Genomic DNA, 17,516 nt, shown 5'->3' with positions numbered 1-17,516 from the left:
TGATTTGAGTTTCTAATGAAATTATGAAAGAGCTGACTTGATATGAATTGATTTATTTAATAGGTTCAAGAAAAACTCGAATAACTAATTTTTATTTTAAAAAAACTAATATTAAATGATAAAATCAGGAAAAATAATAATAAGATAAAAAATAAAAGCGGACATTGAGCCACATCAACATTTTAAACCCGTAGCCCGGGTTATTAGACTGGAAATACCATGTATAAAAAATAATAAAACTCAATCACCAGCAAATCTAACGTTGAATGATGTATTACCATTATTATTACTAACACTATCACTATTATTACTGTCAATATTATTATTATTATTATTGCTACTATTATTATTATCATTACAATTGTCACTGTTACTATTACTACTGTTATTAATAAATAAGATCATTACCATCATTATTAGTAGTGGTATTATTATCATGATCACTATTATTATTATTATTATTATTATTATTATTATTATTACTAGTGTCAATATTATTATTGTTGTAATTATTATTATTATTATTAATGTTACCATTATTTTTATTCTTATCACTATTATTGTTATTATCATTATTGTTATAACTATTACTATTATTTTAACAAACTATTACTATTGTGTTATTATTACTATTACTATTATTATTACCAACATTATTATTATTGTTACCACTACTATTATTAGTCCTATTAGTATTATTACTATCCATTATCATCATCATTATCACTATTATAATTATTGTTGTTGTTGTTGATACTGCTATCAATATCAATATCGCTATCACTATTAATAACATTAATGTTGTTATTGCTGTTACTACTACTAATATCATTATTATCATTTTTAATATTATTATTATAATTATTACTATCATCACCATAATTACTAATAACATAACCACCATTACCATCATAATATCCTGTTAATATTATTATTTGTTACTATTATTATTACCACTATTATCATCACTATTACTATTAGTAGTATTATTACTATTACTATCGAATTATTATTAATATTGATAGTATAATCACAATTATTACTATCATTACCACTATTATTATCATAGAAAAAACTACTATTAGTACTACAATTATCATCACTGCTAGTAGTTTTATTAGTATTATTATTGGTTTTATAATCATCATTATCATCATTACCACTATTACTACCATAATAAATTATTATTATTATTAGTAGTAGTAGTATTATTAATAATATTGTTAGTATCATTATCATTATTATTATCACTATTACAACTACTATAATTGCTATTATTAATATTATCCCTATCCCTATTATTATTATTATTATTATTATTATTATATAATTGAAGGATTAAATTGAAAACAAATAAAACTTTAATAAAAGAGAAAATGACTAAAATTAAAAATCAAAATTAAAATGATGGATTTTGGAACACCAACAACAAGGGCCGGATTTAGTTTTTTAGGACTAGAAGAGAGAAATGAAAGAAAAACAAATAAAGAGTTACCAACGATAAACCGGCCACTTTTAGATGACATGCGTCACCCATAAAAAAAAAAAACACGACGAAGAAAAAAATGAGACAGCGGAAGCATATTTTCAACCGCTAGGAGACGCCGCATGCGCCACTCAAAATGCACGAAGCCTCCAACGCGCCAATAATTTTTTCAATTTAAAAAATAATAATTAAATAGTAAATTACTTTATCACCCTTAACCAAACCAACAATTAAAAAAAAAACTGATATGAAAAGTCACTAATACCTCAATGACTTATTTTTTTTTAGCTCCAAGGTCATACTTGTAATTTTAATGACCAATATCTGATCGTTGGTATTTTTCGTCCAGTAATTTTTGTTTTTTTTTAATTTCATCCAAGATTTTAACTACCTGAGGATTTTCATCTATAGCTATAAAATTTTCTTTGTACTTTATTAATTTTGGGTTGGAAGTTATACTATTTAACACCATAGCCCGATATGATCCATTGCCATTTCTAACATTTTTAGCAACGAGGTTGAACATATTTGTCTATTTCATCTCAACAGTTGTTTATAGGGTTACTGATTCTGTTAGTTTCTGTATGAATGAAACATGCTTGAACGGGTTCCTCATCTAATATAAGGGTCGATTGGATCTCTTTACATTAGCCGTTTATTTATCACTAGCCCTCCGTTAGTAACGGCGTTAACAATGAACAATAACATCACCTGTGATTCGACACACGTCTTTTGTAATTTTTTCACATTTCCTGAATATATTTTACTTTCTTAATATTATAAATCATTCTTGATATTATAGAATAAGCTGAAATAAGAAAAATTTGAAAGAAAATAAAATAATAGAGCATGAGAAAAAGAACTCAATGTTTCAAATTTGAAAGAAAATAAAATAATAAAACATAAGAAAGAAAGCAATTAAACTAAAACACTTTTCATATTTTAAAAAATAAAAATAAAAATAAAACCTGATTATTTTAAACAAAACAGAAAAACCTTTATTTAAAATAAAAAAAATTTAAATTGTGGTTCGAGTATGATTAATATTTAATTATTAATTACTAAACTTTACAATCATGAGAATATTTTCTTATACTTATTTATTTATTCTAATTTCTATTCAATTCCTTAAATATTTGAAAAATAATTTTAAAATACTAAAATATAATTTTTATAAATGAAAATCAATGAGTAAATTGAAACGCGTTACTCAATTAACACATCTAAGGCTTTGTTTATTTGTGTAGAAGTGTTCGTAATATTATGATGAAATTGTTTTTTAAAAATGTATTTTTTATAAATTAAAATAAATGAATAAATTGAAATGTGTTACTCAATTAACACATGTAAAGCTTCGTTTATTTGTGTAGAAGTGTTTTTAATATTGTGATGTTGATTAAAATCATTAAAAAATAATATTAATTAAATAATATTTTTTTAAACCAAATAAATTTTTAATATACATTTAAATATAATTAAAAGTACAAAAACAAACAGTTCTATAAAAAATTATAAAAAATAACTCAATCAATCCTTATATCACTGAAGGAACATGATTAATGTTTAACAGTGAAAAGACGGATGAAATCATCAGCCCGTTGTTTGCATATATAGTTTTGTTTGTTTTTCAGCCATGCTGTCTTTTCTTCGTAAAGGGTTTTTTTTTTTTTTTTTTTTAAATTATTTTTTAAATATTTTTATATATTAATATGAAAAATAAATTTTTAAAAATAAAAAAAATATTATTTTAATACATTTCTAAATTAAAAAAATACAAACATAATATTGAAATAATACACCTTTTTTAATGGAGAAAAACAAGTATAATGTTTGGTAATGCCGGTTAAAACATTATTTATTTAAAATTTCTTTTTTTATTTAAAATTAAATTTTAAATAGTTTTAGAATATAAAAAATAAAATTTAAAAAATAAAGATATTTATTTTTTAAAAATCCTTTAAAATATAACTTTTTACCGCAATGTAATATAATTTGCGAGGCCTGAAAAGTATGATAATAAAGTTGGAGCCCACAGACAGGAGAGTGTGCTAAGCTGTCCTATTAGGCAACCAAGCAGAAAACTACAAAAAGGGGCCATGGGCCCCGTTTGAGCTCTCCAACAGCAACATACGCGGATTCCAATCTGTCAAGGTCTTAATTGAAGATTTCTCTTAAAGTTCAAAAAAGAGGTTTTACCAGTAATAAACTCCAAAAACAGCACAGGGATTCTCTCTTCTGGGTCTCTATAAAATGCGAAAAGCATCTTCACGAGGGTGACACTTGCCAAAGAAGAAAATAATCTCAATCTCCATCCACAAGTTTCCCGAACCCTCATTTGCTATATCTTCTCTTCTCCTTTCTTTCCCCCTTTCCTTCAACAAAGTCAACAGGTTTTTCCTACGGTGGCTAGAACACTAAAAGATGGTAAGTTTGTTGTTTGCTTCGATTTTCTCAGTGTTTTTGTTGGGTTTTTGTCTTTCTAACGTGGGGTTTGATTGAATGATTGATACAGGTTGCGGTCGTGGAGTCTAATGCGAATTCAAACATCGTGGGTCAGTTAAATTCAGGATTTAATGAGAGTAATATTTTAAATGGAAATGGAACTATTTCAAGAACCAACAGTGGTTGTGGCTATGTGTCTTCAACGAGTTCAGCAATGACTGATGAGCCTTGTGTTTCTTGCACTACTTTTAACATCCTGGCTCCTATCTACAAGCGACTTGATCAAAAGGTCTGTTCTTGTCCCTTTTGAATTCAGAAATTAGTGTTAATTCTTCTTGTTTTTCATCTTCTTTTAATTTTTAAGAATTTATTTGTGTGCTTTTATTTTGTTGTGAAATAGAATCAAAGTGTTCGTGAAAGCAATTTCAGAGCAGTTTGGCTCTCTAGAAACCAGAAGATTTTGAATTGGTTGCTTCACGAGAGATCTTCAATTATATGTCTCCAGGTGGGTGCTTAATTCCCTTTCTATTTCACTGTCACTGTGGATCTAACCTTGTATGAAAAAATAAAAAGAGTTGGTTGTTGTATTTGAAAATTATGCTAGCTGGCTTTTTTCTGTGTTGAAATCTTGTTTTTTTTTCTGTAGGAATTCTGGGTTGGAAATGAAGAACTTGTGCATATGTACCAGCAGAGCCTTGGTGATGCTGGCTATGTGACTTTCCAGCTTGCACGAACCAATAACCGGGGAGATGGTAATTAATATGCCGTTTAAGCTCCTTTTCTTTTAGTTTCTTCTTGGGCTATGTGGATCCTTAAAGCAAGCAACTTTTTTTTTTTTTTTTTTTTAATGTTCTCATGCTTTTCAAAAGACATCCTTGGTCATCAGCTTAGGCCAGGCTGATTTTTTGACTGCCATTCAATTTCGTACAAACATGATGAAATTAAAATTAGGCATGCCATATTTCTGGATAGCCGACTTCACATACTGGCAGGCCATGAGGTGGAAAAACCATCTTCTTGGGTCTGCAGTAATTTGAATTATTATTTTCTTTTTGCTTATTTTGGTAGTCATATGTAAACTGCACTTTGTATGCTATTCTACCCTTAAGTATGCTTATTTTTTGCTATATGATTTTACTGACCTCCAAGCGAGTGCTGATTGGACTGGAAATTTTATTCTCTCCACAGGCCTGCTAACTGCTGTGCGTAAGGACTGCTTTACGGTTCTAAATTGTCGAGAGGTGCTCTTCCATGACTGTGGAGATCGTGTTGCTCAGTTACTGCATGTCCAATCAGCGCTTCCCTTTTCACAAAACCGGAAAGGCACTGCTCAGCAAGAATTTCTTATTGTTAACACTCACTTATTATTTCCTCACGATTCCTGTCTGTCTGTAGTTAGACTGGATCAGGTATATAAATATCTCTTTAGTTATAATCGTCTACTTCGTTTTGAATTTCTAGTCCTAGTTCTTCTTTGCTATGTTTGTTCCAATAGTTACCTTGAGGTTTGTAAATGGTTTTTTTCTAGGTTTACAAAATACTACAATATGTGGAACAATATCAGAGAGAAAACAAACTCAACCTTATGCCAATCCTACTCTGTGGGTGAGCTCCTCGTCTTGATTTGTGAAGTAGATAATTCTTGCATAGCCTCTGAATATAGACATCCTCATTTTCTTTTCATTTGTTTGATGCTTTATCCAGTGATTGGAATGGAAGCAAGAGTGGACATGTTTACAAATTCCTGAGGTCTCAGGGGTTTGTATCTTCATATGACATTGCCCATCAATATACTGACAGTTATGCAGATGCTCACAGGGTAAGTTTCTTCAAGTCCCAATCCAAGTGATTCCATATCACTAGATAACAACATCTAAATCCGCTGCTTACCTCAATTTTTTTTCCTCGTCTCTCTTTCTGCATCACACAGTGGGTTAGCCACCGAAATCATAGGGGTAACATCTGTGGTGTTGACTTCATATGGCTGTGTAATTCTATTAAATCAAGGAAACCATTGAAGAAAAGTTGGTCTGAAGCAGTATTTGGAATAATAAAGGTGAGTTCAATCATTTCTCACATGTTCTTCATATTTTACTCTTCAGTGCTTTTTTACTTTCAATCATTTTCCAGCACATCATATCATTTTACTTCCTCGCTCTGCCAGTCTGATATTTTGTGCTAGAGAAGTGAAGATGAAACATGGAATAATATTGTTAGAAAAGGAAACAGAATTGTACTATACAGATGAGTCAAGACCATTTATTTTACTTCAGTTCATATCTTCCTAAAATTTGTATGTGTCTCAGAAAACTAGTTCAATTTTTCATCTTGATATAGTAGACAATTGTTATGTATCAGACAAGGATGTTCGGAAATCCTTGATTTTATTTTCCTTTTCTTAAGTAATTATTTGGAGGAAGCTTCTTTTTCAAAAAAAAAAAAAAAAAAAAAGAGGAAAAAAAGAAAGACATAGTTGTTTACTGTCTGCTAGCTAAGTAATTGCAATCCAACCATGGACAGTAGGAATTTATGCCTAAGAAATCTTAATATTTACAGCTGATGCTGCTTGTTGCAGCATGTACCATCTATTCTGACATATAAGATTCGTTAAACTTCACTGAAATTGTAGTCAAGAACCGGTTATCATCATGTTAGTTTCCAAGTCCCTACAAGCACTTTACATACCGTGTTGTATATATGGCTATGCTGTTCAGTTCACTTCTTGCCGTTAGCATTTCGTCAATGCAAAGTAGTGTGCGCACACTATACATTGGAAAGTTAAACTGAATTACATTTTAGCATTCTTATTTCACAAATCAAGGGGCATAAAACTTAGAGCTGGCTCTGGCAAAGTGCCCCAATAACATAAATGTCTTTTGATTTGGAACTGCACATAATCTACTGATTTCAACTCCTGATTGCTGTAATTTTTCTTGGTTCCAGTGTCAGCTCCAAAAAGCTTCGTTGGTTGAAAAGGATGCATTTGCATTTCTAAAGGCTGACAACCATGGCAATTTTATAACATATTCAGCTTTCTGTGAAGCACTCCGCCAGGTACTTTTACAAGCAGCTTGATAATAAACGTGCAATTTTAAGTGGAAAGATGAACTTACCATATTTTAATCTTATTCAGGTAAATTTAATTGGTCTTCCTTATGGACTCAGTTCCCAGGAGACAGAAGATTTGTGGATGCAAGCTGACATTAATGGAAATGGAGTTGTTGGGTATGAAGAATTTAAGGTACGGTACATCCCTGACCCATGGTACTAGCTGGTGCATTGCTGTGTGTTAAATTTACAATTCCAGGCATGCTTATGAATATTAAGAATACGTGGAATTCTGTTTCGCTTACCTTTATATCCGTGTTAGATTGGTGTCTACCACTTCATGTGTTACATATCGCTCACGAAAATGCTTAATAATTGCAGAGGAGGATATGGAATTCAGAATGCTCAGAGCCAAGAGAGGAAAACTGCAGTGAGAGGACAGGGGACTGTGAACAGGGCTTAGAGGAAGAAGCCATTGGTTTCAATGTAAAGAAAGCAGTTCTATTCCCTCGAGAAGCTGAGAAAGGAAGGTGGCCAGAAAATTATTCCCTCTCAGATCATGCTCCACTCACCGTGGTGTTTTCTCCAGTAAGAATCCAGGGATCCCAGCGTGTGACACGTTTGTAGATAAAACCGGCTCAGAAAAATAAAGGGGTAGATAAGAGAGTGAAGCGTGTAAATCAGAAATAACTGTCTATAGTGATCCATATCCCTGGGAATAACTAGTTCCCTTGGCCAAAATTTTCAGGCAAAGAGAGAACTATGTATCCCAGATTGTCTTTGTTTTGTAATGTGAAACGCCAAATCAGAAGCATTCCAAATGTTGATAAATCTGTTCATCAATTTTCTAAAGAACTGTGTTTTCCGTCATGTCATATCATATCTGGATGCTACCTTTTTATGGGTTGCTTGAATGCTTCTGTTCAGTAACTGTTTCTTTCCTAAACAATTACCATGGAAACCATTTCTTCCTCTCTTGTTTTTGTTTTTTTGTTTGACAAAGTATAGTTTTTGGTCCTCGTGAGATAAGATAGACAGCTTGACAGATTTTTTTTTGTCTCATCCTTCCCATGAGGCAATCTTATCTCTAGGCCATGCTCACCGATGGCATCCCAAGAGTCCAGATGCCACCCGCCTCCTCAGTCTGGTCCATTTATTGTCCTGACTTGGGCTCGATTTGATTTTAGATAAGGCTTGGACCTGGAAGATAATACCAAGATTGCTTGGTATATAAATAATCTTGCTGCTGAAGAACAGTTACCGCAGCTGCTGCTACTAGTTATTGCAATTTGCATGGTTCTATTAGGCTAGCAATACAACAAAAGAAAATCCAGCCATCCATCCTCTTCTATCCTACTTTTACTACAGGTTATCGCGACAACCAGCTAGGAGGCATTTTTATCAGGAGAACGTTCTAGAAGATGGTAGAATGAATGAAGACGGGAAGCAAGATTTTGATTTTCGATAGGGTTACAGAAGATTGTGGAGTGGGGCCCCAGAAAACTTGGGAATCAAGCAGGAGGGGAGTTCAAGCCCCGGTGGAAAAGAGTGATCCTTTTCTCTCACTTTTTTCCATTCGAGGTGGTCCGAATGGTGGGGTCCACCCCCTTCAACTTTCTTCTCAACGAAGTAGTTTCAATTTTCAAATGTCAATATGCCACATCAGCACACCGTCTTGTTTCTTTCTACTTTTAACAACTTCTCCTGGAAGGCTATTGACTCTTTGTTCACAATACAGAATCTCTCCATCTTCCCCAGTATATTATATAAACACACACACTCGCTCTCTCATCGAACCCAAGCACCCACCGCTCTTCAAGGAAAGAAAAAATTGTCACTCGTCGGTTGCTGATTCTGCTGGTCCTCCCTCCCTCCCTCCCTTTCAATCTCAAACCTCATCTCAACTCAGGCATGGCTTTCTTTCCTGTTTTAGGAAGAGGAATGAATAGCAAGATCCAATCAGGTGAGTCAGATCTTGCTCGTAATGCAACTTTTGAATGATCGTTTTTACCCCCTTAATCCCCCCCCTCTCTCTCTAACTGTCATATTGTTCTCTTAGTTATGGAAAATCCAACAGACGGAATGCCATCCGCACCAACAGTTGGATATAGGTTTCGTCCAACGGACGAAGAGTTAATTAGCAATTACTTGAAGCCAAAATTGCTCGGTGATGACTTGGAAGACTTACTCATCATCGCAGAGGTCAGAGTCTGTAAACATGAACCCTGGGATCTACCTGGTAACTATACACCTCTTTCCGTTTCTTCTTTTTTTATTTTTTTATTATTGTTTCTATCGCAATAGTGGATTAACGCAGTGATTATTATGTAGTTAAATCGGAAATTAAGTCCGATGATGCAGTTTGGTATTTCTTTTGCCCTCGCGATTTAAAGTACTCAAACAGCAGACGCTCTAACCGGAGAACGAAAGCCGGATTCTGGAAACCAACCGGCAAAACTATTAAAGTAAAGGCTAAGCGTAACAAGGAGGTGATTGGTACTAAGAGGACTTTGGTTTTCTATAGATCAGCTAGTCCTAAAGCCGAGAGGACTGCATGGATCATTCATGAATACGAAGTGTTCGTATCTGATTCAAAGCTCTCTAATCTGGTAAGTGCAAATTATTATTATTATTATTATTTTTATGTAATTTAGTGACGCTGTGTTTGAAGAGTAGTTTATTTTGTAATGGTAGAGGTCTTAGTCTTCTTGCAAAAACATTAGTTAATTGCTGATTTGAATTAATGTGTTACGATTCTTAAATGGGGAGGTAAAAATAACTTAGCTTAATTTATGGCTATCGTTTCTACGAAATTGGAAACCAGGATGTTAATTGGTTATTATCTCGAGGTGTAAGAAATAGTCATTTGTGCATAGGCAGTAATTCTGGCTTCATGAGTTGTGTTTTTTCAAATTTCGTTTGAATGCTAGGTTGCTTTTAGAAATTTGGTTTTGCTAGTGTATGCTCTCATGTGCAGATAATTCACTCAATGACTCGAGGTTTTCATTTTCAACATGTGCAGGGGGAATATGTTCTCTGTAAATTGAAGAAAAAACTAGATGAGAAAACCAGTAAAGGTGTACCAAAAAACCATACCGCTTCTACCTCAGGTTTTGAAGCTGAACCAAGCTGCAGTATGGCTTCTGATTTTGAAAATCCAAATCGTAGTGAGTTGACAACGAATTCTGCTTGTGTCGAAAGTAAATCAAGCCACCGTCTGGCTTCTGATTTTGAAAAACCAAACTCAAATGAGCTGCCGACTAACTTAGCTCAGGAAGCGAGTGAGTCGAGCCACTTTTCGACTACTAATAACCAAAACCCAAATGAGCTGATGTCTAATTCGGCTTATTATGGAAATGGTTTGCACCACTCCATGGCTACTAATTTTGGTAATCCAAACTCAAATGAGCTGATATCTAGTTCATTCTATGATGGACGTGGTGTACTCCACTCCATGACTTCAAATTATGAAATTCAATACCCAAATGAGCTGATTTCTAATTCGGCTTATGATGGAAGTGGTGGTTTACTCCACTCCATGACTTCAAATTATGAAATTCAATACCCAAATGAGCTGATAGTTAATTCAGCTTATAATGTAAGTGAACAGAGCCACTATATGGCTTCTGATTCTGAAAATCAAAACCCAATAGAGACGACTTATGTGTCACCCTATGAGTATTGGTTGACGGCTTCTGATTTCGAAGATCCATTATCACCTCTTCAACCTGAAGGTGAAACCGGTCCTTCCATGGAGATGCCTTTTCAGTTTACAAATTGCCTACTGGCTTCTGATTTTGAAAATCAAAATATAGACAAGGAAACAGATATATCAGCCCCCGTTGAAGGTGAAAGGAGTTCTCCTACAGTAATGCCTTTGGATTTGGAAAATCAAAATCCTTGGGGGAAGATTGATATGTCAACCCTTGAAGAAGGTGGTTTGTGTTGCTTGATGGCTTCACCAGAAAGCAGTCCAGCAGATGATTCGTTTCTGCAGTTTCCACAGGTTAGAACTTAAAAGTGCCATTTTTTTTTTAAATAATTACATAGAAGTAACGTGCCTTGCAGTTTTAAACCCAGTCATATGGAGTATAAATAGAAAACACACTGTTGATTCTTACATCAAAATGATACTTCCTGCAGCTAAGCCCTGAACTGGCATTGGCTGAGCTGGAAGCATTCCTGGAGCTAGAGGACAGCCTTAACCCTCCGCCTCAGCCACCTGCATCTACAAGCACCGAGGAAGTCCCTAATTATAAGGGCATTGGTTCTGTGTCTTATTGAACACACCTGTTATTTCCTATATATCTGCCCTATTTGGGTATTTATATAACACAATATTCAAACTGGAGTTACTATGTGGCTAATGTTGCCACCTTGTACCCCCAAATCTGCTACCGATACAACTTATGCTGCTCTAGTTGTTCGATTTCTTGCATGGTATCTGATCTGCACATTCACTTTCTGTATAGTGGATGCTACTGAGTTTGATCAGTCCATGCAGCCAGCTCCGGGCTGTTTAAAGCCCATGCCTTCTAAAGTTTGCGGCTATATCCAAACATTAAGAGGAAGATTTTATTACTAGTAGTAAAAGATGCTTGGTTTTGTCCAAGAATCCCGATGCATTTGCTGCTGTCCAGTTCTGGATTTGTTAAATAGAAAGTACCTTGTAATTCCTATATTTAGTTGCTTGGGTTGTTTTAGCTACATGTTACTTAGTGTGTGAAGGGGGATTTGTAACAAGTGAAAACAGCTCGTATGAGCTTTGTATCTATATGTATCAGCTTTGTTTCAAAGATCAATGAGCAAAGAGTACGTTCAATGGATATATTCCTGTTCAAATTTCTTATATTTTTTGAACTTTGGCTTGCTGAGTGTGAGCATTGAGTGGTGCTGAAAGCATAGAAATACGAAGATCAATATTATGTGTTCATTCAAACATTGAACAGATGTGTTCAGCATTCTGGCCTGGAGAATGGCGATGGTACTGTCGTGGTTGAAAAGCTCGTTTCGAATGTTATATGAATCCTGCATAGTTGCTGTTAACATCTTTTGAGATAGAAAGTAAAAAGAAAAAAGAAAAGGTGAAGCTCTGTTGAAGAGAAACCTAAAAATCAAACTTGTAAAATTAAGTAAACTGGATATGGAATCGAACCAGACTACTGTAGGAAGAGGATACTAATTGTACTGACGCCTGCCATTAAAGCTGATATCAAAGCTCCCCCAAACCAGACACCCCAGCATAGCATGTAGAACATTTAATATAATCATTGATTTCAAATAAATCTAATTTTTTCACAAAATAACACAGTTACAAACACTCTCGACAAAATAACACAATTTGTGCTCATCTTGGTTCCACAATGTGGCTTATAAAAAGGTCGTGATTGGGAAACACCACATTAAGAAAACGTCAAGTTTTTCGATTCATGATTTCTTTTATAAAAACACCATATTAAAAAGGGAGGTTGGAGTTTAAATCCAACATGTCGCGATCACGAATCATGACAGGGTAAGATGTTGTAATTAAGAATCGTGACATGCTGAAACTATACCATTTTGCCAATTCTCTTTTTTAAACTATGCTATTTCATCAATGTTTTTAATTTATTGTGCTATTTTTTTTTAAAAAAAAAATCCTTAAAATTTGGTGATGTGGAGTATATTAGAGGATAGACTAGATCATTTCCCGTGTTTTGCTGCGGGTCAGATCAATTTTATTTTTGGATATTAAAAAAAAATACTCAAGTGTTGTTGATGTGTTTTTTAACAAGAAAAAAAATTAAACTATATGAGAATTAATATAATATAACCTGGTCAACTTGATTAATTTAAAGACAACCCAGACAACTGATAAAAATATAGTTTCACTAAAAAAATCAACATGACATCTTTTTTTTCAAATATTAAAGCAACAACATATTCGATTGACTTAGATGAACTAGGGTTAACCTATCAAATTTGCTACTCATATAATGTGATCATGATAACCCTATAGAAAGCAAATAAAATTATTTTTATTAAACTCAATTCTCAATCAACCTGATGTTAAAGGATGAAATTAAAAAAAAAATCAACTAACAAAATGAGCCAAGTCAACCCGAATTCACCTACCAAACCTAGATCATGATATTGAGATAACCTCATATAAAACAAAAAAAAAAAATTATGAAACTCAATTCCTAATCAACCCAATGTTAAAGGATGAAATTATTAAAATATCAATTAAAAAAGGATATTAAAAACTATACGAGTTAATTGACCAAATCCGTGACCCGAGTTATGAGATTGAAATAATCTCATAGAACGCAATCTGAAAAAAATATGAAGCCTAATTTCATATCAACCCAATATTGAAAGATGTAATTGAAAAAATAAATCAACTAAAAAACCGATAAAAAAACCCAGATTCAATCGTTTAACCCACGATTCAGGTCATAAGACTGTGATAATCCATAGAAAGCAAATGAAAAATTTATAAAGCTCAATTCGCAATCAACCCAATGTTGAAGGATTAAATTGAAAAATAAAAAAATAAAAAAATAAAAAAATAACCCGCGTCAACCTATAAAACCCAAGTTAGGAGACCAAAATAACTCCATAGAAAGAAAATAAAAGGAAATTATAAATTTCAATTCTCAAACACCCAATGTTAAAGTATGAAATTGAAAAAAAAATATTCAATTAAAAAAAAGAGAAAAAAACCCGAGTTAACCTGTCTAACCCGTAAAACTCGCGACTCAAGTCATGATACCGTGATAAATCCATAGAAAGTAAATCAAAACAAATTATGAAGTTCATAGAAATCCAATTTTGAAGAAAAAAATTGAAAAGAATATGTTTGAAATTAAAAGAAAAAAGGCCTAAAACATGTTGAGGACCATAGTGAAAATGGCCTTGGCATTTCACTATTCATTGCTATAGTGAAATGCCAAGGTCTTTTAGCATATACTAAGTTTATTTTTCCCACACTATGCCGCAAGTCGAGTCAAGTTTTTTTAATGTAAAAAAAGATGCTCAGGTGATGATAACTTGAGTTAACCCGTGTTAACATGACAAATACGTGAGATATGAGATCAGAATACTGTATAGAATGGAAAGTGAAAAAAAAAACACAAAAAAGAAACGTTAAAGAAAAAACCGAGTCAATATGGGTTAACTCTACTAACCCGTCACCCGCGACATGAGATCAAGATTAAAATTTTATTTTTTTTAAAAAAATAACCTAGAAAAAAGGATCAAAGTTAAAAAAAAAAAACTTGAGTCACCTCAACTTTACTCGACTAACCCGCGGCCTGAGATAACCCTATAAAAAGAAAACGTATAAAAAAAATAAAAAAGCTTAAGATCCAATAACCTAAAGTCACATGATGAAATTAATTTTTTTTTGAAAAAAAGACATTGAAAAAAATAATCTAAAACAACCTATATTAACTTGGCTAACTCGCAACTCAAGATAACCTTATAAAATTAGAAAATGATAAAAAAAAATAATTAAAAGAACGAGGACCAAAATTGAATAAAAATAATAAATGAAATAAAATGTTGATGGAAAAAAATTGAAAAAAAAATTAAGAAAAGGATAAAAAAAAAGCAACTGAAAGAATGAGGACCAAAATTGGATAAAAAAACTAAGTAAAATCAAATGTGGAGGGATAAAATTGAAAAAACAACTAAGAAAAGAATAACAAAAGAGCAATTAAAAGAATAAGGACCAAAATTGAATAAAAAAATAAAATAAACTGTTATAGGAAAAAAATTAAAAAAAATAAACAAATTAAGAAAATGATTAAAAAATATATAAAAATAAGTGTCATATTTGATATAAAAATCAAATAAATCCAAATGAAAATGGATGAAATAAAAAAAATAAATAAAAAAAGAACAAAAAAAATAAAAACCAATCAAAAGAATGATGAGCACAGTTGAAAAAAAAAGAGGACAAGTCTAAAATTTGATTGACTAGACTTGAAAATCAAAAAAAGAATGACCACAATTGAGAGAGAAAAGAGGGAGAGGAGAAAAAAACTCCAACCTCAAATTTGACTACATGTTCCATCCCATTAACTTTGTCGCCATTGGAAACTTCGAATAATGGAATTTTGGTAGTCGGAAAACGTTACATGAGCTGCTTGAAGGGCACAAATAGCATCCACTCACTAGCGCATGCGTACCACCCTTTCTTTTTATTTTTATTTTTATTAGTTAAACTATTAATTTGTCCATAATTCAAATAGATTATACAAAACATGAGAAAAATACTGAAATATCTCTTGACCTCTTCTTTAATTTTCTTGACTTGAAGAACAATGTAGTATTTGTTTTTTTTTTATAAAAATAACCAGAAATGATGCAAAAAGCCCTCTCATATTTTATTTTTGTGTTAACATCTTAAAGGTATTTATGTAATTTAATTGTGTAAAAAAGTTAGTATACTGTTATATCCTCAATTAATTATATAATACCAAATAAATCCTCTCAAAAAGACCATCTTACTCCATAAAATGGTTATATGGTTATTTGTTTGTTGTAATAAAGAATATCATTGCATTGTTGCAATCTACTGTTATGGTTTAATTTTTTTTTGGTAATTTTAATTAATTAAATTTATAAAAGCAATTAAAAGCAAAACAAAAACAAATATGAATATTGGAGAATATATTACATCGGAAGCTATTGGTGATTGTTCTAGAATATTCTAGATGGTGATGGAGGCAGTGGAGCCAGCAGAACTTGGATTGCAAGTTGTGAAGTTCAAGTCTTCGTGTGTGTTTGGCTTTTCATCTTATCGGAGGTTGTGGAAATGAATTGCTAATTTATTTTGTTTGATTCTCGTTTGGTGAAAAAAAGTTTATACTATAAATGTTTTTATTTATTTATTTATTTTTATAATGAATATTGCTCATGGTTGTAAAATCAAACTTAGCTGTAGAATTGGATCAAAACTCGAGTCATAAATAACTCAATAACATGTATAAAAAGTAAAGAGGTTGAGGACCTGTTTTTAACTAGATTAGCAAGGCAATTAAATTTTTTAATCAAAACAGTTGAATTTTTTGTTTTTTTTACATTAAAGAAATCAATTTAGATTTCATATCAATTGAATTCACAGATATTAAACCCAGAAAAAGACCCATGGTAGTTAAAAGACTGGTTGGTATAACAACCCGGAAAAACCTGGTCGACCTGGCAGGTCGACCCATGACCCAGGCGAACCCGGAGGAGACCTGTTTTTTTTTTTTTTTCAAATGTAGTTTTTCTCCTATACCTTTTTTTTTTCCATATTTTTAGTTAGTTATTAACACTTTTTAAAGTTCATTATATAAATATTATAAAAATATTTTATATTTTCAATATGAGATTTCAAAATCTTTCGTAAATATACTTTATATTCACAAGAAAAAAGTTATGTTTTTTCAATGTGAGATATGAAATTCTTTAATATATATATTCTATATTCCCAAGAAAAAAATTATTTTTTTAATATGGGATTTGAAGCCCTTTCGTATATATACTTTATATTCACAAGAAAAAAGTTATGTTTTTTCAATATGGGGTAATTTTTTTTTTGTTTAATACATAAACTTAAAAGGATAACATAATATCTTTTCAATGTGAGATTTGAAGCTCTTTAGCATATATACTCTATGTTTACAAGATAAAAATCATGTTTTTTTAATGCGGAGTAAATTTTTTTTTGTTTAAATACTTCAACTTAAAAGAATAACGTAATATTTTTTTAACGTGGAATAAAAAACTTTTTTAAATATTCTTTTAAATTTCAATATTTACAAAATATATATCCTATATTCACATAGATTTTTTAAATTTTTTATATAAAATATTAAAATTTTAAATATTTTTTAGTTTTTTTTAAAATTAATTTAAATTGATCCAGGTTAATCCATAAAACCTGAAACCCCACCCTTTAGCCGGTTCAACTTTCAAATTGAGTTTGATAACTAAAATCAAATTTTGAGTGAACTCATCATATCAGTTCAAGTTGTACTGTTATGATTGTGATAATTAACTATTAATGAATATAAAACATATTTGTTTATGCAGTTAAATTATATTTTTTAAAAAATTTAAATTTTTTAGTTTTTAATAAATTAAAATAAAAAATAGAAAATATTAAAACTAACATCTAACGCACTCCAAACCAGTGTTTTAAAACCCGATCCGGCTCGGCGGGTTGACCCGGAACTCGGCCGATCCAAGTCTGTGGCCGGGCCGGGTCTAAGCAAAAAACAGGCTGGGAATTGGCCCGGCCAGACCCGAGACCCGGCCGGCCCGGGCAAACCCGACTGAGACCCGGGCTTATTTTCATTCTTTTTTTCTCTCTTCTTCTGCTGGTTGTTTCTTTGGAGGTTAGCTCATTAATTGCTCCTCTGTAACGGAACCAAGTTGCCTCTTCTGTGTCTTTTGACAGAACTGAAGCCACTTCTCGGGAATCAACCTCCGATTGCAGAAGTCTATCGTTAATATTCCATGTAAACTCCACACCAATCCTCGCAGGCCATAACTCAGCCTTGAAAGC

At 32.1% G+C, this 17,516-nt stretch overlaps 2 protein-coding genes across 2 annotated transcripts; both read left to right on the top strand.

Annotated features, from left to right (window-relative positions):
• Positions 1 to 3,669: 3,669 nt before the first annotated feature.
• On the top strand, positions 3,670 to 7,846 carry LOC7487753 (uncharacterized calcium-binding protein At1g02270). The gene is made up of 11 exons (XM_002302648.4): positions 3,670 to 3,910; positions 3,999 to 4,217; positions 4,329 to 4,433; positions 4,575 to 4,680; positions 5,117 to 5,337; positions 5,457 to 5,533; positions 5,633 to 5,747; positions 5,859 to 5,984; positions 6,872 to 6,982; positions 7,062 to 7,169; positions 7,358 to 7,846. The coding sequence occupies exons 1-11, from the start codon at positions 3,908 to 3,910 to the stop codon at positions 7,601 to 7,603; spliced, it is 1,437 nt and encodes a 478-aa protein (XP_002302684.2). The 5' UTR covers positions 3,670 to 3,907; the 3' UTR covers positions 7,604 to 7,846.
• Positions 7,847 to 7,989: 143 nt separating this feature from the next.
• Positions 7,990 to 11,804, top strand: LOC7487752 (NAC domain-containing protein 45). Its single transcript, XM_024595310.2, has 5 exons — positions 7,990 to 8,939; positions 9,036 to 9,215; positions 9,308 to 9,585; positions 9,999 to 10,982; positions 11,120 to 11,804. Exons 1-5 carry the CDS (start codon positions 8,888 to 8,890, stop codon positions 11,258 to 11,260), a joined length of 1,635 nt encoding a protein of 544 aa, XP_024451078.2. The 5' UTR covers positions 7,990 to 8,887; the 3' UTR covers positions 11,261 to 11,804.
• The last annotated feature ends 5,712 nt before the right edge of the window (positions 11,805 to 17,516 follow it).

Source organism: Populus trichocarpa, chromosome 2 (genome assembly GCF_000002775.5).
Source record: "Populus trichocarpa isolate Nisqually-1 chromosome 2, P.trichocarpa_v4.1, whole genome shotgun sequence".
NCBI classification, from domain to species: domain Eukaryota; kingdom Viridiplantae; phylum Streptophyta; class Magnoliopsida; order Malpighiales; family Salicaceae; genus Populus; species Populus trichocarpa.
This window is presented reverse-complemented; position numbering and strand designations above follow the sequence as displayed.